At 44.0% G+C, this 26,521-nt stretch overlaps 2 protein-coding genes across 2 annotated transcripts in view; both read right to left on the reverse strand.

Annotated features, from left to right (window-relative positions):
* Window positions 1-26,521, reverse strand: part of LOC137324576 (ribosomal protein S6 kinase alpha-5-like) — a 108,002-nt gene that overhangs the window by 70,384 nt on the left and 11,097 nt on the right. The window lies entirely within an intron of this gene.
* LOC137324577 (uncharacterized) lies at window positions 13,814-26,055 on the reverse strand. Its single transcript, XM_067989019.1, has 2 exons — window positions 25,992-26,055; window positions 13,814-15,895 (listed from the first exon to the last, which is right to left on the reverse strand). The coding sequence occupies exon 2, from the start codon at window positions 15,888-15,890 to the stop codon at window positions 15,183-15,185; it is 708 nt and encodes a 235-aa protein (XP_067845120.1). The 5' UTR covers window positions 15,891-15,895; window positions 25,992-26,055; the 3' UTR covers window positions 13,814-15,182.

Here is a 26,521-nt window from a genome sequence, read left to right on the forward strand (position 1 = left end):
TTGGACGAGGGTGGATTGATTAGGGAAAGCCAGCTTGGATTTGTTAATGGCAAATAGTGTTTAACAGAGAGGGTAGATGAGGGCAATGCAAGTGACTGTTAATTCTGTCCCGGATTATCATTTCTAAAAATTTCCCCACCCCTGAGCTTAAACTGACTGACCTATAGTTGCTGGGTTTATCCTTACACCCTTTTTTGAACAAGGGGTGTAACATTTGCAATTCTCCAGTCCTCTGGCACCACCCCCGTATCTACAGATGTTTTGAAGATTATGGCCAGTACCTCTGCAATTTTCACCCTTACTTCCCTCAGCAATCTAGGATGCATCCCATCCGGTCCAGGTGACTTATCTACTTTTAAGTACAGATAGTCTTTCTAGTACCTCTTCTTTATCAATGTATATGGACTTTCAAGAGGCATTTGATAAAGTGCCGCACGGTAGGCTTAACAACAAGATTGTGCCCCACGGAATAAAGGGGGCAGTAGCAACAAGGATACAGAATTGGCTACGGGACAGGAAACAGAGAGTAGTGGTGAACGGTTGTTTTTTGGACTGGAGGGAGGTGTACAGTGGTGTTCCCCAGGGGTCAGTGCTGGGACCACTGCTTTTCTTGATATATATTGACTTGGACTTGGGTGTACAATTTTCAAAATTTCAAAATTTGAAGATGACGCAAAACTTGGAAGGGTAGTAAATAGTGAGGAGGATAGTGATAGACTTCAAGAGGATCTAGACAGGCTGGTGGCATGGGCGGACAGGTGGCAGATGAAATTTAACGCAGAAAAATGCGAAGTGATACATTTTGGTAGGAAGAACGAGGAGAGGCAATATGAATTTGAGGGCACAAATCTAAAAGGGATACAGGAACAGAGAGATCTGGGGGTATATATGCACAAATTGTTGAAGGTGGCAGGGCAGGTTGAGAAAGCGGTTAAAAAAGCATACGGGATCCTGGGCTTTATAAATAGAAGCATAGAGTACAAAAGTATGGAAGTCATGATGAACCTTTATAAAACAGTGGTTCGGCCACAACTGGAGCTTTATGTCCAGTTCTGGGCACCGCACTTCAGGAAAGATGTGAAGGCCTTAGAGAGGGTACAGAAGAAATTTACGAGAATGATTCCAGGGATGAGGAACTTTAGTTACGTGGATAATCTGCACTGCACCCCCTCCATGGCCAATTTATCCTTCCTGAGGTGTGGTGCCCAGAATTGAATGGAGTACTCCAGATGGGGTCTAACCAGAACTCTGTACAGCTGTAATATAACTTCCACCCCTTTGTATTCCAGCCCTCGTCAGATAAGAGCCAACATTCCATTAGCATTTTCAATTATTTTTGTACCTGTCCATTAGATTTTAGTGATTTCTATACTTAGACCCCTAAATCTCTCTGCTCATCCACAGTTCCTAGCTTCTCGCCATTTAGAAAATACTCTGATTTATCTTTCTTGGGTCCAAAGTGGATGATCTCACACTTTCCTGCATTGAACTCGGTCTGCCACAATTTTGCCCACTCACTTAATCTATCACTGTCTCGTTGCAACCTTCTGCTCCCATCTACACTATCTACTGTGCCACCTATCTTAGTATCGTCAGCAAACTTAGATATACGGCTCTCTATTCCTTCATCCAAGTCATTTATAAATGTGGTGAAAAGCTGAGGACAGATCCCTGGGGAACACCACTGGTCACATCCTGCCAATTTGAGTACATACCCATTATCCCTACTCTCTGTCTCCTACCTCCTAACCAATTCCCTATCCAAGCCAATAGATTGCCTCCATTTCAATGAGCTCTCATTTTTGTAAATTCTCTTATGTGGAACCTTGTCGAATATCTTCTGGCAATCCATATAAATTACATCCATAGAAACTCCCTTATCTACCATGTTTGTTATCGCCTCAAAAATTCATATAGGTTCGTTAGACATGACTTACCCTTTACAAATCCATGCTTGCTGTCTCTGATCAGCTCATATTTGTCCAAATGCTTGGTCACTCTGTCCCTAATAACAGAATCTAGTAACTTCCCCACAACTGACATTAGACTGATAGGCCTATAATTTCCTACTTTAGCTCTCCTACCCTTCTTAAATAATGGAATGACATTGGGAAAATGTGCTTGGTGGTAGGATCATGTTCTAGGTGTCAGAAATGGTGGACGATAATCTGGTAAATGTGGAGGCCAGTGGGGCGGAGGTTGAGGATGAGGAGAACCTTGCTGTTGTGAAAGGAAGGGGAGGGGTAAGAACAGAGCCTGGGAAATGTGGTGGACACGATTAAAGGTCTTTATTACTGGAGGGAAAACCTTGCCTGAAGGAGAAAAAAGGACATTTCAGAATATTTGTTGTGGAAAGTGGCGCATCAGGACAAATGTGACTGCGATGGAGAAACTGAGCGAAAGGGATGGAGTCCTTCTGGGTAGTTGTGGGAGTCTGTAGGCTTGTAATAATATCTGGAAATCCAGATTGAAGCCCATGGAATAAAAGGGGCAGTAGCAGCATTGGTACAGAATTGGCTAAGTGACAGGAAGCAGAGAGTAGTGGTAAACGGTTGTTTGTCGGACTGGAGGGAGGTGTATAGTGGTGGTCCCCAGGGGTCAGTACTAGGACTACTGCTTTTCTTGATATATTTTAATGACTTGGATTTTGGTGTACAGGGCACAATTTCCAAATTTGCAGATGACACAAAATTTGGAAGGGTAGTGAACAGTGAGGAGGATGGTGATCGACTTCAAGAGGATAAAGACAGGCTGGTGGCATGGGCGGACATGTGGCAGATGAAATTTAATGCAGAAACATGCAAGGTGATACATTTCAGTAGGATGAATGAGAGGCAATAAAAACTAAAGGGCACAATTCTAAAAGGGGTACAGGAACAGAGAGATCTGGGGGTATATGTACACAAATTGTTGAAGGTGGCAGGGCAGGTTGAGAAAGCAGTTAAAAAAGCATATGGGATCCTGGGCTTTATAAATAGAGGCATAGAGTGCAAAAGCAAGGAGGTCATGATGAACCTTTATAAAACACTGGTTCGGCCACAACTGCAGTATTGTGTCCAGTTCTGCGCACCGCACTTTAGGAAAGATGTGAAGGCCTTAGAGAGGGTGCAGAAGAGATTTACTAGAATGATTCCAGGGATGAGGGACTTTAATTACTTAGAAAGACTGGAGAAGCTGGGGTTGTTCTCCTTGGAACAGAGACAGTTGCGAGGAGATTTGATAGAGGTATTCAAAATCATGAAGGGTCTAGGCAGAGTAGATAGAGAGAAACTGTCCCCATTGGCAGAAGGGTCAAGAACCAGAGGACATAGATTTAAGGTGATTGGCAAAAGAACCAAAGGTGACATGAGGAAAAACTTTTTTACACAGCAAGTGGTTAGGATCTGGAATGCACTGCCAAAGGGGATGGTGGAGGCAGATTCAATCATTGCCTTCAAAAGGGAACTGGATAAGTACTTGAAAAGAAAAAATTTGCAGGGCCACGGGGTAAGGGAGGGGGAGTGGGACTAGCTGGATTGCTCTTGCATAGAGCCGGTGCGGATTCGATGGGCCGAATGGCCTCCTTCCGTGCTGTAACCTTTCTATGATTCTAAGATATTATGAAGTAGGTAAGGTGCTGTACTGATTTCAGGCAAACTGTCATGCAAACCCAACACCCATTTAAAACAGAGGTTTAAAAGTAATTTGTTTACAAATTTATAAATTCATGGTGGAAACAATTCTAAAATAGAAAAGTGTTAAATCACATATTTTGCATTAACCATAAAGGTAATAGTTAATGCAAGTACCAATTGATTTTTATGCCCTGTTTACCATGAGCAACTATACACTGTACTTAGTAATTAAGGAAGATTAATTATCTTAAACAACCTTCCTCCTGGCCCCACAAAGATGGGTGAGGCATTTATATGAAATCTATTTTATATCTTTTCAGAGGAAGTATTTACAAAATTACATGATAAATACTTTGATTATTTATAGCCAGTGTACAGTAGACAACTGGTAGATTTATTAACAATGCAAAAGTCGTGGAAAAATACAATTTGGAATGGTAGCATGATTAAAAACTGTAATCTCAGCAAAACAGTAACCATTGAATTGAATAATTTCAGCTGCTTACTCCCATAAATAGGAATGGATATAATATTCCCATAAACAGAAATGAATGCAAGAGGTATAGACTGAAAACAGTTTAAGATTTTCAACATCAATCACTCTACCAGCTATTTGCTTACATGGAGTTACCTGACAACTGCAATAAATGGTGCACTGTCCCACAGGAGTTGATCTTAGCCTTGAGGTAAGTAAGAGATGTAGAGCAGGAACCAAGTGTCTTCCCAAAAAGATTATGACCCCAAACTTGAGTGCTGAAAAATGCACTTGGATCATAAAATGTGCAACTGACAACAAAATAAAAATGTACTATCTGATGCATTTCTGCTAATGTAAGATAGAATTAAAAAAGTGTTGTAGAGCACTTCACTATTCATTGAAGTGCTCTACAATATACTTAATGGATTTGTATACAGAATTGAAAAAGAACTACAACAATCCAAAACTAATTCCACCGGCTCGCTCTTTCCCCATATCCCTGCATCTTCCTCTGCCTCAAATGATTATCTACTCTTCCTTTAAAAGATGCAATGGTCTCTGCCTCAACTACTCTCAGTGGTAAGCATTCCATGCTCTAAAAACTCTGCATACTCTTCCCAACCTCTCTACTCACTCTGTGACAATTTTAAATTGATGATCCCTCATTGACAACTCGCCAACCAAAAGGAAATAGGTCTTTCCCTATTCACCCTATAAAAACCTCTCATACTTTTAAAAACCTCCATTAAATTGCTGCTTAGTCTTTCTGCTCCAATGGATATAGTTCCAGCATCTCATGTCCATCAGCATAACCGTGGTTTCTCATCTTTGGTATGATCCTGGTGAATCTACATTGTACACTCTCTGTTGTCTTTAATGTCTTTTCTATACTGGGAAGTCTAAAATTGTACACAGTACTCTAACTGTGGGATAATCATTGTCTTTTACAAATTTATCATTACCTCATTGCTTTTGTATTCTATGCCCTTATTTATAAACCCAAAATGCTACTAACCTTTTTTTATGGCTTTATCTACCTGCGCTCACATTTACAAGGAATTGTGTATTTGCATCAATAGGTATCTCTGCTCCTCTACACTCTTCTGCATCTTTCCATCAAGTTTATACTCCCATTCCTTGTTTTTCTTCTCAAAAAGCATTACCATCACGGGTAATTTTTTTGGATTTACACTAGATATTCTACTCAGGCTTAGCTTCAACGACCACTCCCTGCAAGGGAGTACTGCACTGACGGAGATGCCGTCTTTCAGATGAGACATTAAACCGAGGTCCTGTCTGCTCTCTCAGGTGGATGTAAAAGATCCCATGGTGCTATTTTGAAGAAGAGCAAGGGGGTTCTCCCTGGTGTCCTGGCCAATATTTATCCCTCAACCAACATCATTAAAAAAATTATCTGGTCATTATCACATTGCTGTTTGGACCTTGCTGTGCATAAATTGGCTGCCACATTTCCTACATAACAAGAGACTACACTTCAAAAAGTACTTCATTGGATTGTACAGCACTTTGGGACGTCCTGAGATTGTGAAAGGTGCTGTATAAATGCAAGTCTTTCTTTTTTTCTTTCTTTCAATACCCAGGTAAACAATAGTAAGATCCAATGGTTGTACAGACAACCCTTGCCACTGTATGCTGTAATATGTAATGTATCACTTACCACCATGTGGTTTTTCTCTTTGATAGAATGGATTGAATATACAGTCTATCAAACTGAGGCTCAGACTATAAACCAACACACACACAGTTTATTCAATTATGCAGCAATCAATGCAAAACAGTACATGGGTTAAGTTTCTAAATCTTGTCACTATTTTTTCACAAAGGATCCGTAAAGAGTCACTTTAAAATGCTGTGTTTTAAAGCATAGTGTATTCATGCAAGTTAAAAAAAGGGTCAACAACAACTTGTATTTATATAGCATATTTAATGTAGTAAAACATCCTAAGGCGCTGTACAGGAGCGTAATCAGACAAAAATTGACACCAAGCCAAAGCTGGAGACATTAGGACAGGTGAACAAAAGGGGTAGGTTTGAAACAGAATCTTTAAAAGGAGAGGTGGAGAGAGAATTCCAGAGCTTAGAGCCCAGAAGGCTGAAGGCACAGCTGCCAATTGTGGGGCGAAGGAAGTGGGGTATGCAGAAGAGGCCAGACTTGGAAGAACGCAGAGTTCTCGGAGGGTTGTAGGACTGAAGGAGGTTGCAAAGATAGGGAGGAGTGATGTCATGGCGTATTTGAATACAAGGATAAGAATTTTAAAATTGAGGCATTGGTGGACCGGGAGCCAATGTGGGTTAGCGAGCACAGGGGTGATGGGCGAATAGGACTTGGTGCGAGTTAGGATATGGGCAGGATATGGGCAGCAGAGCTCAAGTTTATGGAGGGTGGAAGATGGGAGAAGAGCAGTGGAATAGTCGAGTCTGGAGGTAACAAGAGCACAGATGAAGGTTCCAGTAGCAGATGGGCTGAGGCAGGGGTGGAGACAGGTGATATTACGGAGGTGGAAGTAGGCAGTCTGTGTGATGGAGAGGATAAAGGGTCGGAAGATCAAATAGGATGCCAAAGTTGCGACAGTCTGGTTCAGCCTAAGACTGTGGCCAGGGAGAGGGATGGAATCAGTGGATAGGGAACAGAGTTTGTGGTGGGGGCCGAAAACAATTAATTCGGTCTTTACAATATTTAAATGGAGGAAATTTCGGCTCATCCAAAACTGGATGTCGGACAAGCAGTCTGACAACAGAAAGGCAGTGAAGGGGTTGAGAGAAGTGGTGGTAAGATAGAGCTGGGTATCGTCAGCATACATGTGGAAACTGACATTGGATCTGAGACAAATAGTTAAGATGCTAGTGAGCTGGCTTTAATGCTGTTTCCCCATAGATTGTAAATGAGCAATTTATTAGCCTGTCTCACCAATCAAAAAATACTTTACGTTCTTTATTAGAAATTCTTTGATCCCGTTTTCTGGTTGTGAACAGCAAGAGATAAAATACAGACCGACATAGGCAGGATGCTTTTTGAAATAGGATGCTGTGCAGGCAGGCAGGTTTTTGAAACAGAAAGCTTTGAAGCAGACAGGGCCAAAGATTGTGTAAAGGTTACATTCACCTTCCTTTGAAATAAAGCAGCTAATCAATTTGTATTGAGCCTTGTCTCATCCAGTATTTGCTAGATCAGCTTTCGGAGAGATTGAAGAAGCATGTATGCGAAAAACTTGAATATCCAGTCCAGAATACATAGGAACGATACTATTACATCCCCAAGTTACACTATCATAAAAGAAAGAAAGAACTTGCATTTATATAGCCCTTTCACAACCTCAGGACATCCCAAAGCGCTTTACAGCCAATTAAGTACTTTTGAAGTGTAGTCACTGTTGTAATGTAGGGAAACGCAGCAGCCAATGATCATGCAAGTAGATATAAGGCAGTATGAGTCAACTCCAATAAAAGTAAGATGCTCAGCCCACTTACAGCAGCGAATGATGTCACTGAACTAGAGAAGGTATCTGCAGCAGACCTGGATGGGCTTTGTCTCTTGCAACTTCAAAGAAATTTGAAGGATATTTCTATGGGCAAACATGTCTGTGAAGTCTGCAGCCAACAGGGGATTCAGTGATTCTGTGATAGCATTGCAGCACGTAAGAAGTGAACAACCATTTTCAGGGATCTGGTTATGTTGATGCACAATTCAGGTGAAGTATCTTCATTGTTTTGAATATGAATCAAGGAGAATAGTAAATTTTATAATTCATGTAAAATTACAAATTCAGGTCTGCAGCAGCCCAGATGAACATTAAAATGACACTACCATGCTAAAGTGTGTCTTTCTGTGCCATCAGAGATAACTCACAGAAGCCATAATTAACCCTGGGTGTACTGTTATTAGTAATTAGGGATTCAAATCAATAACCTCATACAGACAAAATATATTTTTGACACACCCACACTTCTGCTACCTATCTGCCCAATCTGCTCACCTGTCTATGCCTTCTGACTGTTTACTAAACCCCCCCATCAGCAAATTTTGATATCATACTCTCTACCTTCAAATGCAAATCATCGACATAAATTGAGAAGAAAGTTGCCCCGGCACTGGCCCCTGGAATATATCAGTTCAGCACTTCTCCAATCTGAGTAACATCTTAACTCTTGTTTCCACCAGTCAACCAACTTCCCTGTTCCTGTCCATCCGATTCTCTATAATCAAATAATTTATTTTTCTGTTTTTTGTGCCCTCTTATTTTTGCAGCCACTTTCTAAATTCACTTTACCGTAGCTTTTTTAATTCACTTGCCAATTTACCTCGCCCACTTTCGGCTCCTGTTTCTGCTCTATTTCACCACCATTCCCATCCATTCTACTGACTTTATAATAAGTTAGTTTTTTACATTTTTCTGAACTTCCTAATTCTTTTTTTTTGCCCCACTGCTTTAAACTGCCTGCACTTCATTTCCTCTTTCTACTTCACTCCTTCAATAATTAGATTTAGTTTCCATATTTTGTTTCATGGCCTCTCATTTCTAGTCCAGAGTTTTAATAGATACCCCCCCACCCCCATTACATCAATCCATCCACATACCATTTCAGTGTGCTCAATGGTGTAACAAGTTTTGGGTCTGCCTTACATATCTTCTAGGGTATAGGGGTGTTAGTCACCCACTCAAGTGGTTCAAATGTCTTGCATTTAGGAGTTTGCCTATATTGCCCAATATCTCATTATATGATAGTGTAACCAAGAAGTATAAATAATACCCTCATATGCAATTTTCTGAAGGCAGACTGAAAGACACTTCAATGAGATGAAGTCAGATACAAATCGTGAAGCTGCTTTGTTTTACAGACAGTTAGTGAATTTAAAGTAATAGTTGTGATCAAACCTCACCACTCAATTTTCCTTTCTCACCCCAAAAAGAGAAAAAAATACACTCCCTTTCATGGCTGATTTAGTTGTTTTTGACATTATCTTTCTTTCTAGACAACTTCTAACTCCAAAAACTGATATTCAGCACCTTAGCTTCCAGCTTAGGGTTTCCAACTGATTGAACGTATTCCTGGAGATTTCATCACATGACCTCCAGCCTCCAACTGCCCTGCCCCCATGCTCCCACCATTGGTCGCCTGCCATGTTCATATTTGCGGTGCACAGCCTTCCTATGTCAATTGGAAAGGGAACAGACTCATTGTTACCCAACTGGATGATTCTTGACTGTCAATCAAACAGCCTTTTACCCAGCTCCAATATTTTTAAAACTAATAAAAAGTGTTCAAAGAAAATGAAAAAAAACAATTTTTTTAATTCCCCAATGATTTTTCTCCCAGGTTGCTTGCAGCAGTGTCCTGGAGATTAATATTTACTTCCTGGAGAGTCCAGGACAATCCTGGAGGGTTGGCAACCCTATTCCATGCTTCAGACCTTGCAGTCTCCAGTTTAAAACTTGGCTGAGTGCCTAAGTGAGTCTTTTCTCTGCTGCATATAGTGAACAAATGTAAGGAATCTTACAACACCAGTTATAGTCCAACAGTTTTATTTGAAAATCACAAGCTTTCGGAGCTTACCTCCTTTGTCACTCACCTGACGAAGGAGGTAAGCTCCGAAAGCTTGTGATTTTCAAATAAAACTGTTGGACTATAACCTGGTGTTGTAAGATTCTTTACATTTGTCCACCCCAGTCCATCACCGGCATCTCCACATCATGGCATATAGTGACACCAGTATTCCCGGCCAAAATGTAGTCGTTCGGGTAAGTCCCCTGTCAATCACACCTGGACCTCAATCACAGCTGTAAGTGACGGAATGATTTTACACGTGAGTTCTGTTCGCTGCAGTTGGTAGAGACTCTTTTTAAATAAATTTTTTGTTTGCTTTGCTGTAAAATACACTTTTTTGGCTGCAAGTCCCGCCTTGCCTCCAACTCATTGGCTGACACAGTAGACACTTCGCTTTTCTCATTTTCCCTCTATGTTCCCAGCAAATGGGAAGGCTGTCCCTCTGACTTCAGTGATTCACCGATAGATCAATAAAACTGGCTTCCCCCCAGCCCAACAATGCATTCTCAGGAGACACCTGGGCGCAAATGAATAGGTCATCCCAACGATAAAATATGTGAATGTTCACTGGAATCTCTAAACCAATCTTCGTTGCCTAAAGCACTCTGTTCTGATTCCTAATCTACATTTCCCAGCTCAGCTGTTCTACGTATTTAATCCCATAAGAGCTCCATTTAACTTCACAGCAGCATTTTTAACATCAATTTTTTTTTTCAAAAAATATACTTTATTCATAAAATTTGCAGCAATACATACAATACAGTTGTCATATCACATTCCAAACGTACACAATATCGATTATGCAATTTGCAGGTTACATCAAGTACAGGTCAATGAAACACATTGGACATCATTACAGTTCATGACACTCTAGGGTGCCTCATTGCATCACAATCAATACAGGTGATTCATTACAGATTCATTGCAGATTTATTGCGGGTACATTACCTCGATTTTGAATTTTACATTCTGCCCGAGGGGGCTTTTCCCTGATTGCACCCCTCGGTATACAATGGCGGGAAGGCTCTAAACGGTTGCCTTTCCCCACAGAGCCTTTGTGGCGGCCGCACCCATCCTCAGTGCGTCCCTCAGCACGTAGTCCTGGAGCTTGGAATGTGCCAGTCTGCAACACTCGGTCGAGGACAGCTCCTTGTACTGGAAGACCAGCAAGTTTCGGGCAGACCAAAGGGCGTCTTTCACCGAGTTGATGGCCTTCCAGCAGCAGCTGATGTCCGTCTCAGTGTGCGTCCCCGGGAACAGCCCGTAGAGCACAGAATCCTGTGTTACGGAACTGCTCGGGACGAACCTGGACAGATACCACTGCATCTCTCTCCAGACCTTCTTTGCAAAGGCACATTCCAGAAGGAGATGGGTGACGGTCTTGTCTCCACCGCAGCCTCCTCTGGGACAGCGCGCGGTGGCGCTGAGAGTCCGGGAGTACATGAAGGATCTGACGGGAAGGGCCCTTCTCACCACCAGCCAAGCTAGGTCTTGGTGCTTGTTTGAAAGCTCTGGCGATGAGGCGTTCTGCCAAATGACATTGACAGTCTGCTCGGGGAACCAACCAACAGGATCCACCATCTCCTTCTCCCGCAGGGTCTCGAGGACGTTACGTGCGGACCACTTGCGGTCAAAGGTGTTTTTCTGCACAAACATTTCCACGAAGGACAGGTGGGGCTGAACGTTCCAACTGGACGGAGCGTTCCATGGCAGCATGGCCAGGCCCATCCTTCTCAACACCGGGGACAGGTAGAACCTCAGCACATAGTGACACTTTGTGTTTGCGTACCGAGGGTCTATGCACAGCTTGATGCAGCCGCAAACAAAAGTGGCCATCAGGATGAGGGCCACGTTGGGCACGCCTTTCCCCCCTTTCTCTGGAGATTTGTACATCGTGACCCTGCGGACACGGTCCATTTTTGATCTCCAGACAAAGCGGAAGATGGCTCGGGTGACTGTCGCGGCGCAGGAGCGAGGTATGGGCCAGACCTGCGCCACATACAGCAACACCGAAAGCACCTCGCACCTGATGACCAGGCTCTTGCCCACGATCAAGAGGGATCATTGATCTCACAGTCCCAGTTTCTGCTTAACCTTGGAAATACGCTCCTTCCAGTTTTGGTGCACGCCCCGGCCCCCCCAAACCAGATCCCCAGCACCTTCAGGTAATCCGACCTGACGGTGAAGGGGACAAAGGATCGGTCGGTCCAGTTCCCAAAGAGCATGGCCTCGCTCTTGCTACGATTTACCCTGGCCCCCGAGGCCAGTTCGAACTGGTCGCAGATGCTCATCAATCTGCGGACCGACAGCTGATCCGAGCAAAAGACGGCGACATCATCCATGTACAGGGAGGCCTTGACCTGAGTGCCTCCGCTGCCTGGGATCGTCACCCCTCTTATGCCCGCATCCCTCCTGATGGACTCAGCAAAGGGTTCGATGCAACACACGAACAAGACGGAGGAGAGAGAGGACAGCCTTGCCTGACTCCAGATTTGATCGGACAGCTTTCTGATTCCCACCCGTTGATTGAAACTGCGCTACTGATGTTTGTGTAGAGCAGTTGGATCCAATTGCGGAATCCCTCCCCAAACCCCATTTTGGAGAGCACGTCCGTCATGTAAGTGTGGGATATTCTGTCAAAGGCCTTCTTCTGGTCCAGGCTGATCAGGCAGGTGTTCACCCCCGTCCTGTACGTAGGCAATCGTATCCCTGAGTAGCGCCAGGCTATCAGAGATCTTCCTGCTGGGTACAGCGCAGGTCTGATCGGGTGGATCACCACCTCCAGGGCTGATTTGACCCGATTGGCGATGACCTTGGACAGAATTTTGTAGTCCACGTTAAGTAGTGAGATGGGTCGCCAATTTTTGATTTCTTCCTTCTCCCCCTTCCGCTTGTAGATGAGGGTGATGATGCCTTTCCTCATGGAGTCTGACATGCTGCCTGCCAGGAGCATACCCCCGTACACTTCCAGCAGGTCTGGGCCTATCCAGTTCCACAAAGCAGAGTACAACTCCACCGGTAAGCCGTCGCTTCCGGGAGTCTTACTCTTCTCGAAGGAACGGACGGCCTTTGTCAGTTCGTCCAGAGTTAGCGGGTGATCCAGACTCTCCCGCTTGCTGTCTTCTAGAACCTCCGTGATAGACGACAAGAAGGACTGGGAGGCCACGGTGTCTGTGGGCTTCGCATCGTACAGTCCGGCATAAAAGGATTTGCAGATCCTCAGTATGTCGGGCTGCAAGGACGTGACCGAGCCGTCCTCTTCCTTCAGGCTGCTGATCACAGAGCTCTCTCTGTGCACCTTTTGGAAGAAGAAGCGCGAGCAAGTCTCGTCCTGCTCCACGGAGCGGACTCTGGACCGGAAGATGATCTTGGAGGCCTCGGAGGCAAAGAGCGAGGCTTGCTGGTCCTTCACCTCTCTGAGTTCCTCCCTGACATCAATCCCCATCGACTGCAGCAGGAGAAGATTCTGCATGCTTTTCTGGAGTCGGGACGTTTCCCTCTGCCTCTCTCTCGCCTTCTGAACACCTTTGAGGATGAAGAACCTCTTGATGTTCGCCTTGATGGCTTCCCACCAGTGCACTGGGGAATCAAAGAGGGGCTTTACGGTTCTCCAACCTTTGTAATCCCTCGTCAGTTCCTCAATGTTTCCCGGGGTCAACAGTTTCACGTTCAGCTTCCATGTCCCCCTGCCCACTTTCTGATCATCCTGTAGGTGACAGTCGGCCAGGAGGAGGCAGTGGTCAGAGAAGAACACCGGTGTGACCTTGGTGGATCTGACCTTGAGCTTCGGGGACACAAACAGGAAGTCTATCCTGGAACGGACGGACCCGTCTGGTCTGGACCAGGTGTATTGTCGCGCCGCTCCGTCTGCAGGGTTGCTGAAGACGTCGCACAGCTTGGCGTCTTTCACCGCTTCCATCAGGAGTTTGGACGTGGTGTCCAGTTTGCTGTCGGCTCTGCCGGATCGTCCAGCCGCATCGATGATGCAGTTGAAGTCAACGCCGAGAATGACCGGCTTGGACGTCGCCAACATCAATTACACCAAGATCCTCCCATGACAGCATGGTCAGAAATCATGAAACGTGACACCCGCTTCCTTGCCTCTTTCTCCTCCACCACTTTTTTGTGCTTTTGTAAACAATTTTACAACACCAAGTTATATTCCAACAATTTTATTTGAAATTCACAAGCTTTCGGAGGCTTCCTCCTTCCTCAGGTGAATGTGGAAATGAAATCCTCGAACCCTTCGCATTTATAAATCACAGAACAATACCTGGTGATTACAGATAGTCTTTCCAACTGCCCCTTGCCAAGGCAATCACAGTGTGCAGACAGAGAGGTGTTACCTACAGGGCCACCGAATATACAAACAACCAACAACAAAAAAACAAACAGAGAGAGAGGCAGAAACATAGAAACATCCGGAAGGAAGAGAAAGACAGCAAATGACCCGTTATATTAAAAACAGATAACTTTTGTTCGCTGGTGGGGTTACGTGTAGCGTGACATGAACCCAAGATCCCGGTTGAGGCCATCCTCATGGGTGCGGAACTTGGCTATCAATTTCTGCTCGATGATTTTGCGTTGTCGTGTGTCTCGAAGGCCGCCTTGGAGTACGCTTACCTGAAGGTCGGTGGCTGAATGTCTTTGACTGCTGAAGTGTTCCCCGACTGGGAGGGAACCCTCCTGTCTGGCGATTGTTGCGCGGTGTCCGTTCATCCATTGTCGCAGTGTCTGCATCGTCTCGCCAATGTACCATGCTCTGGGGCATCCTTTCCTGCAACGTACAAGGTAGACAACATTGGCCGAGTCACAGGAGTATGAACCATGCACCTGGTGGGTGGTGTCCTCTCGTGTGATGGTGGTATCTGTGTCGATGATCTGGCATGTCTTGCAGAGGTGACCGTGGCATGGTTGTGTGGTGTCGTGGACGCTGTTCTCCTGAAAGCTGGGTAATTTGCTGCGAACGATAGTCTGTTTGAGGTTGGGTGGCTGTTTGAAGGCTAGTAGTGGAGGTGTGGGGATGGCCATAGCGAGGTGTTCGTCGTCATTGATGACATGTTGAAGGCTGCAGAGAACATGGCGTAGTTTCTCCGCTCCAGGGAAGTACTGGACGATGAAGGGTACTCTGTTGGTTGCGTCCCGTGTTAGTCTTCTGAGGAGGTCTATGCGATTTTTCGCTGTGGCCCGTCGGAACTGTCGATCGATGAGTCGAGCGTCATATCCCGTTCTTACGAGGGAGTCTTTCAGCGTCTGTAGGTGTCCATCGCGTTCCTCCTCGTCTGAGCAGACCCTGTGTATTTGCAGGGCCTGTCCATAGGGGATGGCCTCTTTGACGTGGTTAGGGTGGAAGCTGGAAAAGTGGAGCATCGTGAGGTTGTCCGTGGGCTTGCGGTAGAGTGAGGTGCTGAGGTGCCCATCTTTGATGGAGATTCGTGTGTCCAAGAAAGAAACTGATTCTGAGGAGTAGTCCATGGTGAGCTTGATGGTGGGATGGAACTTGTTGATGTTATCATGTAGTCTCTTCAGTGATTCTTCGCCGTGGGTGCATAGAAAGAAAATATGTCGTCAATGTATCTGGTGTATAGCGTTGGTTGGAGGTCCTGTGCAGTGAAGAAGTCCTGCTCGAACTTGTGCATGAAAATGTTGGCGTATTGGGGTGCGAATTTGGTCCCCATGGCTGTTCCGTGTGTTTGGGTAAAGAACTGGTTATCGAAGGTGAAGACATTGTGATCCAGGATGAAGCGGATGAGTTGTAGGATGGCGTCTGGAGATTGGCTGTTGTTGGTGTTGAGTACTGATGCTGTCGCAGCGATGCCGTCATCGTGGGGCATATTGGTGTAGAGTGCCGAGACGTCCATCGTGATGAGAAGTGTTCCTGGTTCAACTGGTCCGTGGGTACTGAGTTTTTGTAGGAAGTCTGTAGTGTCGCGACAGAAGCTGAGGGTTCCCTGTACGATGGGTTTCAGAATGCCCTCGATGTATCCAGAGAGGTTCTCACACAGGGTTCCGTTGCCTGATACGATAGGGCGTCCTGGTGTGTTGGCTTTGTGTATCTTTGGGAGGCAGTAGAAGTCTCCCACGCGGGGAGTACGTGGGATGAGAGCGCGTAGGATGCTTTGAAGGTCTGGATCGAAGGTCTTGATCAGTTTGTTGAGCTGGTGGGTGTGTTCTTTGGTCGGATCTGCAGGTAACCATCTGTAGTGTTCCTGGTTGTCCAGTTTGTGCAGCATACTATCTTTATAATTAAATCAATTTTTGCAATTATATCACATGGCCTCTCATTTCTGTTATAGTTTTTAAAAAATAATTCTGGCTCTGATTGTAGTTATTTTTCCTTGTCCAAGGTCCGAATACTCACACACAAATCTTTGTATAATCTGCAAATTTACAGACAGTTACCCCATTGCTTTCATCCAGATAATTAATAAAGATCGTGAAGAGCAATGATCCTACATCGATCCCCGCAGGACTGCAGGGATCGACTTGGCAGCTGGTCCCCATGCAGAACAACTACCATTAATAACAACCTTCAGCCTACAAGAATGTAATTAATTCCTTATCCAACTTAAGATCCGCCCACTAATCCTACAGGACTCTATCTTATCAAGTAGCCTACTGCATGGAATCTCGTCAAAAGTTTTCTGAAAATCCAGGGATACAATGTCACCTGGGCTACCTACATCAAAAGCTTTATCGAGGTATAGACTATATTGAATATTATTTTAAAACTATACGCGAGTGAGAAAAAAATTACAGTTTACCGATTACTCACTTGTTGTAGCTTTTGTTTTGTGTGCGATAAACTTCAGAAGGTTATTAAGCTGAAGAGGGATGGAGAGAGACAGTGAGAGAGAAGGGGGAGGGAGAGAGACAGTGAGAAAGAAGGGGGAGGGAGAGAGACTTCATGCCAATGTTAGTTAAGTTTTCAAAAAAAATTGAATTTTGAAGCAAAGTAATTATCTTATCTGGTTTGCTGGCAGTTAGAAATGGTAAATGCTAATGGTTTACACCTGTGAGACAGAGATTCTCATTGTTAATACTTTTGAGACAGAGATACAGTGCTCAGTGCATAGACACTTATTCTAATTTGATTTCTATTTTAAAAAAAACAAGCAAGTTGCATTTTGAAAGCAAACAAAGTGTCTGAGGGAAATAGATAATAAGGGGGTAGGGGGTTATTTGAGAAATAGGTTGAGGGTAAGAGGACCAGCCACCACCCCATTGCCTAACTCAGAATTTTTAAAAAGATCAATTCTGAAATGTTCCTAGTCTGTAAGGCTCTGCGCTATGCCAGTGCATTTCCCATTGAGTGCATGAAAGGAGAAGCTACATGTAATTTTTAATATATAAAAGTTCTTAACATCTCTGGGATGTCTCCGATGCATCAAGCATTACATTTCTATGGTGCTTCTTCATTATGAAAGAGAAATCTCAGAGCGCTGAACGATAGATATGTACCAAGTGGGAGGTAGAAAGGGAAGACACGGGTTAGACAGGGGGTGAAAGCACAGTTGAAGAGTTGGGTCATTTAGAGGCTTTTGAAAGTAAAGAAGGAGGCAACAAGGTGGCAATGGAGATGTTGAGGGAGGGAACTTCAGGGGGTTGTGGAGCAGTGGCCGAAAGAGCAGCTGGGCTAGGTCTCAGAAGAGGGTGTGTACAAGGATGTACAGCTGGAGAAGATTACAGAGGTAGAGAGGTGTGAGGCCATGGAAGGGTTTGAAGGTGAGAATGAATCAATTGTCTGAGAAACAGGGAGCCAATGAAGCTTTGCGAGGACAGGGGTGATGGGAATACAGGCTTCAGTGTGGATGAGAATGCAGACCAGGGTTCTGGCTGATTTTTAGTTTATGGGCAGAGGAAGTGGGGAACTGGATAAGGAGAACGTTGGAGAACCACAACAGTAATAATGGATTATTACCTGAGCCACGAGCAAATTGGCATAGGGCCAATAGGATCAGGGAGATGAATGCGTGGCTCAAAGATTGGTGTGGGATAAGTGGGTTTCAATTCGTGGGGCACTGGCACCAGTACTGTGGAAAGAGAGAGCTGTTCCGTTGGGACGGACTACGCATGAACCATGCTGGGACAAGACTTCTAGCGATTTGAATAACTAGGGAGGTAGATAATGCTTTCAACTAAATAAGGGGAGGGTCCCAGTGGAGAGAAATCTAGAATGCTAAAGAGAAAAGACAAGGAAGCAGTGCAGGAAAGTAATTGGGTAAGGATAACCAGATTGTGTCAGTAAGGAACAGAGTGTACAGACAAAACAGTGCACTAACAAATAGGGTCCGGGTAAGAAAAAATGATAATAAAGACAAATAGGGCCATAGTACAAGAAAATGTTAAGATGTCCAAAAATGTTAAAGACAAATCTAAAGGCACTGGGCGCTAAATTGGGCCATCCGTTGTTTCGGCGCTACATGGCCTCCCCAACATCCAAGATGGCGTCTTGGATGCGCACACATGTTTCCTGCGTAACGTGCGCCATCTTGGTACAGGAGTTTGCACAGGCGCAGATAATAAATGCTGGAATAGTGTAAAGTAGGGAGAAAATAGCTTCAATCAGCGTGCAACGCTGATTTAGTGATAGACACCATTTTGGGACTTAACATTCAACTCAACGCACAGTCTTAACCCTGACCATCTGATCAAGTCGTAGGATACCTGGAGAACCCCCCTACCGGCGCTATTTAAAAGGAACCATGAAGGATTTACAGGTTAGTGGTTGGATTATTGCTTCTGGCTGCCAAGACGTTTGTACCTGTTTTTGGAGGTCTCCGACACTTGAATACTAGGACGTGGGGACATAGCCTAACATTTCGAGCCAGAACATGCAGGAATGAAGTTAGGAAATGGATCTACACACAAAGGGTGGGAGACGTTTGGAACGCTCTTCTACAGACGGCAGTTGATGCTAGCTCACTTGTGAATGTTAAATCTGAGATTGATAGATTTCTGTGAACCAAGGGTATTAAGGGAATTGGGCTAAGACGGGGATATGGAGTTAGGTCACAGGTCCACCGTGATCTCATTGAATGGTGGAACAGGCTCGAGGGGCTAAATGCCATGGCCACTTGCTGCCTCTTGATATGCGCCACCTTCTCCTGCAAGAAAGCGGGATGTGTGCCTGGGTGATGTGCCTGTCATGGTTGAATAGCTGCCAGCGTGTGTGGCCTGTGAGTTGAGGGTAATGTGTAAGGGTGAGAGGAAGCATCTGATTGGAAGAGTTGAGTACTGATGGAGAGTTTATTGGTATATGGGGGATGGGGGGTGTAATGCGTGGTGCAGTTGGTAGGAGACGCCACTGGACAGTTGACCTCACTCACCTTGACCACTCATGTCAAAGCATTGAACTTCTTCCTGCACTGCATCCATGTTCATGATGCTGTGCGCCTGGCACTGACTTCGTCCCCCGCTACCTCCACTGTCTTTTGAGTATATGTCTGGAGGGCCTCTTGCCCCCAGCCTGCAGATACAGGATGTCCCTCCTTCTGTCCAGCTCTTGCACCAAGGTCTCTAGTGCATCAGCAGAGAACCTTGGTGCACAGGCCTGTTACCAACTCAGATCGGCAGATTGGTGCAGTCTGGTGTGCAGATTGGAGGATGTGGGATTTAGTAGTGCGCAACCTTTATTCACTGTTTTAACATAACTCATCAGTGTGCAAACATAGGGATGGGATCTGCATCTGTGTTTTACGTGTGCGATGTCTGATCTGCATTCAGACTCCATGCAGACAGTAGACTGTTATTTTCAGCAAATAACAGGTACCAGCTACCTTTAAGAGATTTCTAAGAAACATCCTCCCTTTAAGAGATTGAGCTCCCTCTGGTAGTGGAAAGTGCAAATTGTATTGATTCCATGTGCGAAGCCTGGAAAGGAATGCCGATTGCAGGTAAGTGCTCCCTTGGGTCCGTCGGGCGCGGGGTGTTAGCGCATCGCGCTACCGTCGCCCAGAACGGACCTTATCAAATTTTTCCCCCACTGTATCTGAATGCACGAAGCATTCGTATTAAGGTAGATGAATTAACAGCGCAAATTGATGTAAATGGATATGATATAATTGCGATTACGGAGACATGGCTGCAGGGTGACCAAGGCTGGGAGCTAAATATCCAAGGGTATTTGATATTTAGGAAGGACAGGCAAAAAAGGAAAAGGAGGTAGGGTGGCATTGTTAGTCAAGGATGAAATCAGAGCAATAGTGAGAAAGGATATTGGCTCAGAAAATCAAGATGTAGAATCAGTCTGGGTGGAGTTAAGAAGCACCAAGGGGCAGAAAACAATGGTGGGAGTTGTCCATTGGCTTCCAAACAGTAGTGGCAATGTAGGGGATGGCATTAAACAGGAAATTAGAGATGCATGTAACAAGGGTACTACAGTAATCATGGCTGACTTCAATCTACATATAGACTGGCCAAACCAAATTAGCAATAATACTGTGGAGGATGAATTCCTGGAGTGTGTACGAGATGGTTTTTTAGACCAGTACGTTGAGGAGCCAACTAGGGAACAGGCTATCCTAGATTGGCTATTGTGCAATGAGAAGGGGTTAATTAATAATCTTGTTGTGCGGGGTCCTTTAGGGAAAAGTGACCATAACATGATAGAATTCTTCATTAAGATGGAAAGTGAAGTAGTCCTAAATCTAAACAAAGGAAACTACAAAGGTATGAGGAATGAGTTGGCTATGATAGATTGGAGAGCTTCATTAAAAGGCATGACAGTGGATAGGCAATGGCTAACATTTAAGGAACGAATGCATGATTTGCAACAATTATACATTCCTTTCTGGTGCAAAAAAAAAGGAAAAGCTGCCCAACCATGGCTAACAAAAGAAATTAAGGATAGTATTAGATCCAAAGAGGAGTCATATAAAGTTGTCAGAAAAAGTAGCAAGCCTGAGGATTGGAGCAGTTTAGAATTCAGCAAAAAAGGACCAAGAGATTGATTAAGAGGGGAAAAATAGAGTATGAGAGTAAACTTGTAAGGAACATAAAAGTAGTCTGTAAAAGCTTCTACAAGTATGTAAAAAGAAAAAGATTAGTGAAGACAAATGTAGGTCCCTTACAGTCAGAAACGGGAGCATTTATAATGGGGATCAAGGAAATGACAGAGCAATTAAACAAATACTTTGGTTGTGTCTCATGGAAAAGGACAGAAGTAACTTCCCAGAAATGCTAGGGAACTAAGGGTCTAGTGAGAAGGAGGAATTAAAGGAAATTAGTATTAGTAAAAAAAAGAGTGCTGGAGAAATTAATGGGACTGAAAGCCGATAAATCCCCAGGGTCTGATAATCTGCATGCCAGAGTACTAAAAGAGGTAGCCATGGACATAGTGGATGCATTGGTTGTCATCTTCCAAAATTCTATAGATTATGGAACAGTTCCTGCAGATTGGAGGGTGGCAAATGTAACCCCACTATTTAAAAAAAGGAGAGAGAAAACAGGGTCCTACAGGCCAGTCAGCCTAACATCAGTAGTAGGGAAAATGCTAGAGCCTATTATAAAGGATGTGATAACAGGACACTTAGAAAATATCAATGGGATTAGACAAAGTCAACATGGATTTATGAAAGGGAAATTGTGTTTGACAAACCTACAGGAGTTTTTTGAGAATGTAACTGGTAGAATAGATAAGGGAGAACCAGTGGATGTGGTGTATTTGGATTTTCAGAAGGCCTTTGGTAAAGTCCCACGTAAGAGGTTAGTGTGCAAAATTAAAGCACATGAGATTGGGGGCAATATACTAGTATGGATTGAAAATTGGTTAACAGACAGGAAAGAGAGTAGGAATAAATGGGTCTTTTTCAGGGTGGCAAGCGGTGACTAGTGAGGTACCGCAGGAATCAGTGCTTGGGCCCCAGCTATTCACAATATATATTAATGATTTGAAGGAGGGAACCAAGTGTAATATTTCCAAGTTTGCGGACGACATAAAACTAGATGGGATTGTGAGTTGTGAGGAGGATGCAAAGAGGCTTCAAGGCAATTTAGACAAGTTGAGCGAGTGGACAAATACATGGCAGATGCAGTATAACATGGATAAATGTGAAGTTATCCACTTTGGAAGGAAAAACAGAAAGGCAGAGTATTATTTAAATGGTGATAGATTGGGAAATGTTGATGTACAAGGAGACCTGGGTGTCCTTGTACACCAGTCACTGAAAGCAAACATGCAGGTGCAGCAAGCAGTTAGGAAGGCAAATGGTATGCTGGCCTTCATTGCAAGAGGATGAGAGTACAGGAGCAAGGATATCTTACTGCAGATATACAGGACCTTGGTGAGACTACACCTGGAGTATTGTATGCAGTTTTGGTTTCCTTACCTAACAAAGGATATACTTGCCATAGAGGGAGTACAGCGAAGGTTCACCAGACTGATTCCTGGGATGGCAGGACTGTCAATTGTGGAGAGATTGGGTCGACTAGGCCTGTATTCACTAGAGTTTAGAAGAATGAGAGGGGCTTTTATTGTAACGTATAGAATTCTGACAGGGCTAGACAGACTGGATGCAGGGAGGATGTTTCCCCTGGCTGGGGGGGTCTAGAACGAGGGGTCACAGTCTCAGGATACAGGGTAGGACATTGAGGACTGAGATAAGAAATTTCTTCACTCAGAGGGTGGTGAACCTGTGGAATTCTCTACTGCAGAAGGCTGTGGAGGCCAAGTCACTAAATATATTTAAGATGGTGATAGATAGATTTCTAGACACAAAAGGCATCAAGGGGTATGGGGAAAGCACGGGAATACGTTATTGAGATAGATCAGCCATGATCATATTGAATGGCGGAGCAGGTTCGAAGGGCTGAATGGCCTACTCCTGCTCCTATTTTCTATGTTTTCTATGAAAACCTCAAAGCTGGATTTAACAAAGTGTGGATTAGAGTTTCAGTCGCAGGAAGGAGAATAAGGGCCAAGATCAGAGGTGGAAGAAAGCTGTCTTGGTAATGAAAATGATTTGGGGTAGAAAGCGGAATTTGGTTTTGAGCAGGAAACCAAAATTCTGATTTTGTGGGCTTAGCCTGAGGTGGTAGCTGGAGAGGTTGATGGGATAAGAAGCTGGAGGCACATAGGTTTTTGTGGGAACCAGAGTGGATGGCTTTGGTTTTGCCAGCATTTAGCAGGAGGAAGTTTTGGCACTTCCAGATATTAGTGTTGGATGGGCAACTGGAGAGAGTGGCAACAGGTAAGAAAATTAAAAAATGTTCCTGCATGCAAAATGCATTCTTTTGCTATCACAGTAAACCATCCTACTTTGCTGGGAAGTTTAATCAGAAACAACAGGCTTCACTGTGCTTGACTGTAACTAAATTAAACTCCCCAATATAGCAATACCCCTCTGACACTGAATTTGGAAAAGAAAATTGTGTGGAGTGTAAAAAAACTGCGATTCTCTCGCACATTTTGCGCTGCTACCGCCCCCTCCCCAAAAGATTAATTTCACCCCAATTTATTTTGCTGATTTATAAGTGAACAGTAACTTATAGGAAGATTAATAAGAGTGATTTTTCTAAAGCACAGTAATTGAAAACAGGGAGTACACAGTCATTACACAGCACAAAAAATGGTTAAAAATCTTGTTTTCAAACATTCCCAATGACAGTGCTATTCAGATGTGGGCAGAAAAAAAAAGCAGCTGGGCCCAAGCCATAGAAGTTCATGCAATAAGACAAGCAACCACAGCCAGACAAACCCAAAGTAATTGTTGATTTGTTACAAATAGAAACTTTCAAATTTAAGATTTTGTCACAATACCAAATAGAATAGCACTATATCACTTTTAGAAAACAGTTTCATAAAACCCATCATTGAGTACAATAACATGGACATCATGGTATATAAACACTGTCACCATAATTCTAGTTTCAGTCACACACTGGGATGATACTGTGCATTGAAATATAATTTATTCTTCTAATTTCACTTCCTAGAAACGTCTGGGTTAGTACTCCATAGCTGGGCTGGGAATAAGAAACAAAAATAACTTAATCCATTTATGAGGTCCACTAAAAGTTAGCAATGCTACTTTATTCAAAACTCAGTCTAATGGTTCACATCTACGTAGGCTGTGGAAAACCACATGATATTGTTGTATATTGGGATTCCTTGAAAGCCTTTGATAAAGTTCATCACAAAAGAGGTTACTGAAATTAAAAGCAATGGAAATTCAAGGTAAAACCTGGATGTGGATGAAAAACTGAAGGAAAGGAAGCAGTGGGTACTTGTTATGGGAGCAATAGGGAGGGGGCAAGATGAATACTGAGTGATGTGTCCTAGGAATCAATATAGAAGCACCCACTGATCCTAATCTACATGAATAACTCAGATTTAGAAGCACAATACAAACTTTTATGATACTAAACTGGGGAAGGTGAATTGAGTCAGAGAAAGCAACGATAGCCCTCCAAAAGGAGTTAGATAAAATCCGTGAGCGGCCCCAATGGTTGCAGATGAAATTCAATCTAAACGAGTGCAAGGTACTGTGTACAGGAAGAAAATGGGTGTTATACATATATTATGAATGGTGTAGACATAGCAAAAGGAGCAGTTGAAAGGGATCTGGGAAATGATAATGTGTCACTTAACATATCAAATCACTGTGGAGCAGTAATAAAGCAAAAAGAACAATGAACTAAACTAAAAGTGTACAGTTTTCTGGTCAGACTGCATCTTAATTATGTTCAGTATTGGCCACGAAGGTGCAAGGGCAGTATTCAAGCCATAGAGGTGGTGCAGAGAATGTTGACCCCTGCCAAACAACAAGTACGTATATAACAACGTTCTAATACAGTTATATCAAATAAACAAAGATGGTACAACCTGTCCCTGAGAAGTTTCAAGCTGATCAGGCCTGGTTCGTCGGGTGTGTGGACCTCCGTCGTCCCAGGAAGCTGCTTCTAACTTTAGTGGGACAGTGTCCCAGTTCATATATCTTTCTGAAGCATATTTGCCTCTGGTAGCTTAATGACATTAGTCCCATGATGTCATCTGCCACGGACATCCCCCCCCTCCCCAGGGTGCCCATTGTTCCAGATGTCTTTATCCATTCTATGGTGTTAACTGTTGTCCATTCTATATCTCATGGGGGAGGGACATGCCCTTATCTTTGTGTATTTTGATTGTTCAGATGCAGATATTTAAGATGTTTCATCCTTAAGATATCAATCACGAAGGTTACCTAATCAACTGAACAAAGCTCCTGCAAGTAACATAATAGGATTAGTCCGGGTCCAGGTCCTGAGTCTTTGATTATGCCGTGGGATGTTTTGTTATCTGTTTCTGACAATTGGTCTTTAATGTGTCTGTTTCACACCCCTATTGTCTCTGCAATATTCCCAATCACTTTGCCTGATGTCGGGCATATTATTTCCTGTGGAATGCTTGCTCCCTTTGTATTCTCACAGACGCAAGGCCTGTGCTTCGCTTTTTAGCCAAGCACCTAAAGCTTTGCAGGATGGGATACATGACTATGATTTGGTCTAGAAATCGTATTTCTTACAACCTAGCATCAAAACAGTGGAGAAAGAAATCAGCAGGAAATTACTTGCTTTCTTTCTCTTAATACTTTTTAAGATTGTTCAGTTGTGATTTGTTGTTGGTTTATGATTGATGATATTTGAGCCAATCAGGTGCAAGTGTGACACATACTTTGCATGTCTGACAAAGCACATCACTTTATGGTGCAGCAAACATGCACTAGACACACGACACATATCTATATATTAAAAGTCTTGCATATAACATGTACTTCTTGCAAGTGTAATACTTACTTCCTTAGACATTTTCCTATCATCCTTGCGCCTGTGAGAATACAAAGGGAGCGAGCAAGCATTCCACAGGAAATAATATAAGGAATCTTACAACACCAGGTTATAGTCCACCAGTTTTATTTGAAAATCACAAGCTTTCGGAGGCTTTCTCCTTCGTCAGGTGAAGTATGGGATTCCCTGAAGGTTACTGCATTTATAGTCAGAGAAAAATGCCTGGTGATTACAGATAATCTTTCCAACTGCCCATTGTCAAGGCAATCAAAGTGTTCAGACAGCAAGACATTATATACAGGACCACCGAATATACAAACGGCCAGAACAAAAGACGGAGGGAGAGAGAGGGAGAGAGGGAAACATCAGAAAGGAAGAGAAAGAGAGAGAATGACCCGTTGTATTAAAAACAGATAACTTTTTTCCTGCTGGTGGGGTTACGTGTAGCGTGACATGAACCCAAGACCCCGGTTGAGGCCGTCCTCATGGGTGCGGAACTTGACTATCAATTTCTGCTCGACGATTTTGCGTTGTTGTGTGTCTCGAAGGCCACCTTGGAGAACGCTTACCTGAAGATCGGAGGCTGAATGTCCTTGACTGCTGAAGTGTTCCCCGACTGGGAGGGAACCCTCCTGTCTGGCGATTGTTGTGCGGTGTCCGTTCATCCATTGTCGCAGTGTCTGCATGGTCTCGCCAATGTGCCATGCTCTGGGGCATCCTTTCCTGCAACGTACAAGGTAGACAACGTTGGCCGAGTCACAGGAGTATGAACCATGTACCTGGTGGGTGGTGTCCTCTCGTGTGATGGTGGTATCTGTGTCGATGATCTGGCATGTCTTGAAGAGGTTGCCGTGGCAGGGTTGTGTGGTGTCGTGGACGCTGTTCTCCTGAAAGCTGGGTAATTTGCTGCAAATGATGGTCTGTTTGAGGTTGGGTGGCTGTTTGAAGGCGAGTAGTGGAGGCATGAGGATGGCCATAGCGAGGTGTTCGTCGTCATCGATGACATGTTGAAGGCTGCGGAGAACATGGCATAGTTTCTCTGCTCCGGGGAAGTACTGGACGACGAAGGGTACTCTGTTGGTTGCGTCCCGCGTTAGTC

This window comes from Heptranchias perlo, chromosome 8 (assembly GCF_035084215.1).
Source record: "Heptranchias perlo isolate sHepPer1 chromosome 8, sHepPer1.hap1, whole genome shotgun sequence".
Classification (NCBI taxonomy): Eukaryota; Metazoa; Chordata; class Chondrichthyes; order Hexanchiformes; family Hexanchidae; genus Heptranchias; species Heptranchias perlo.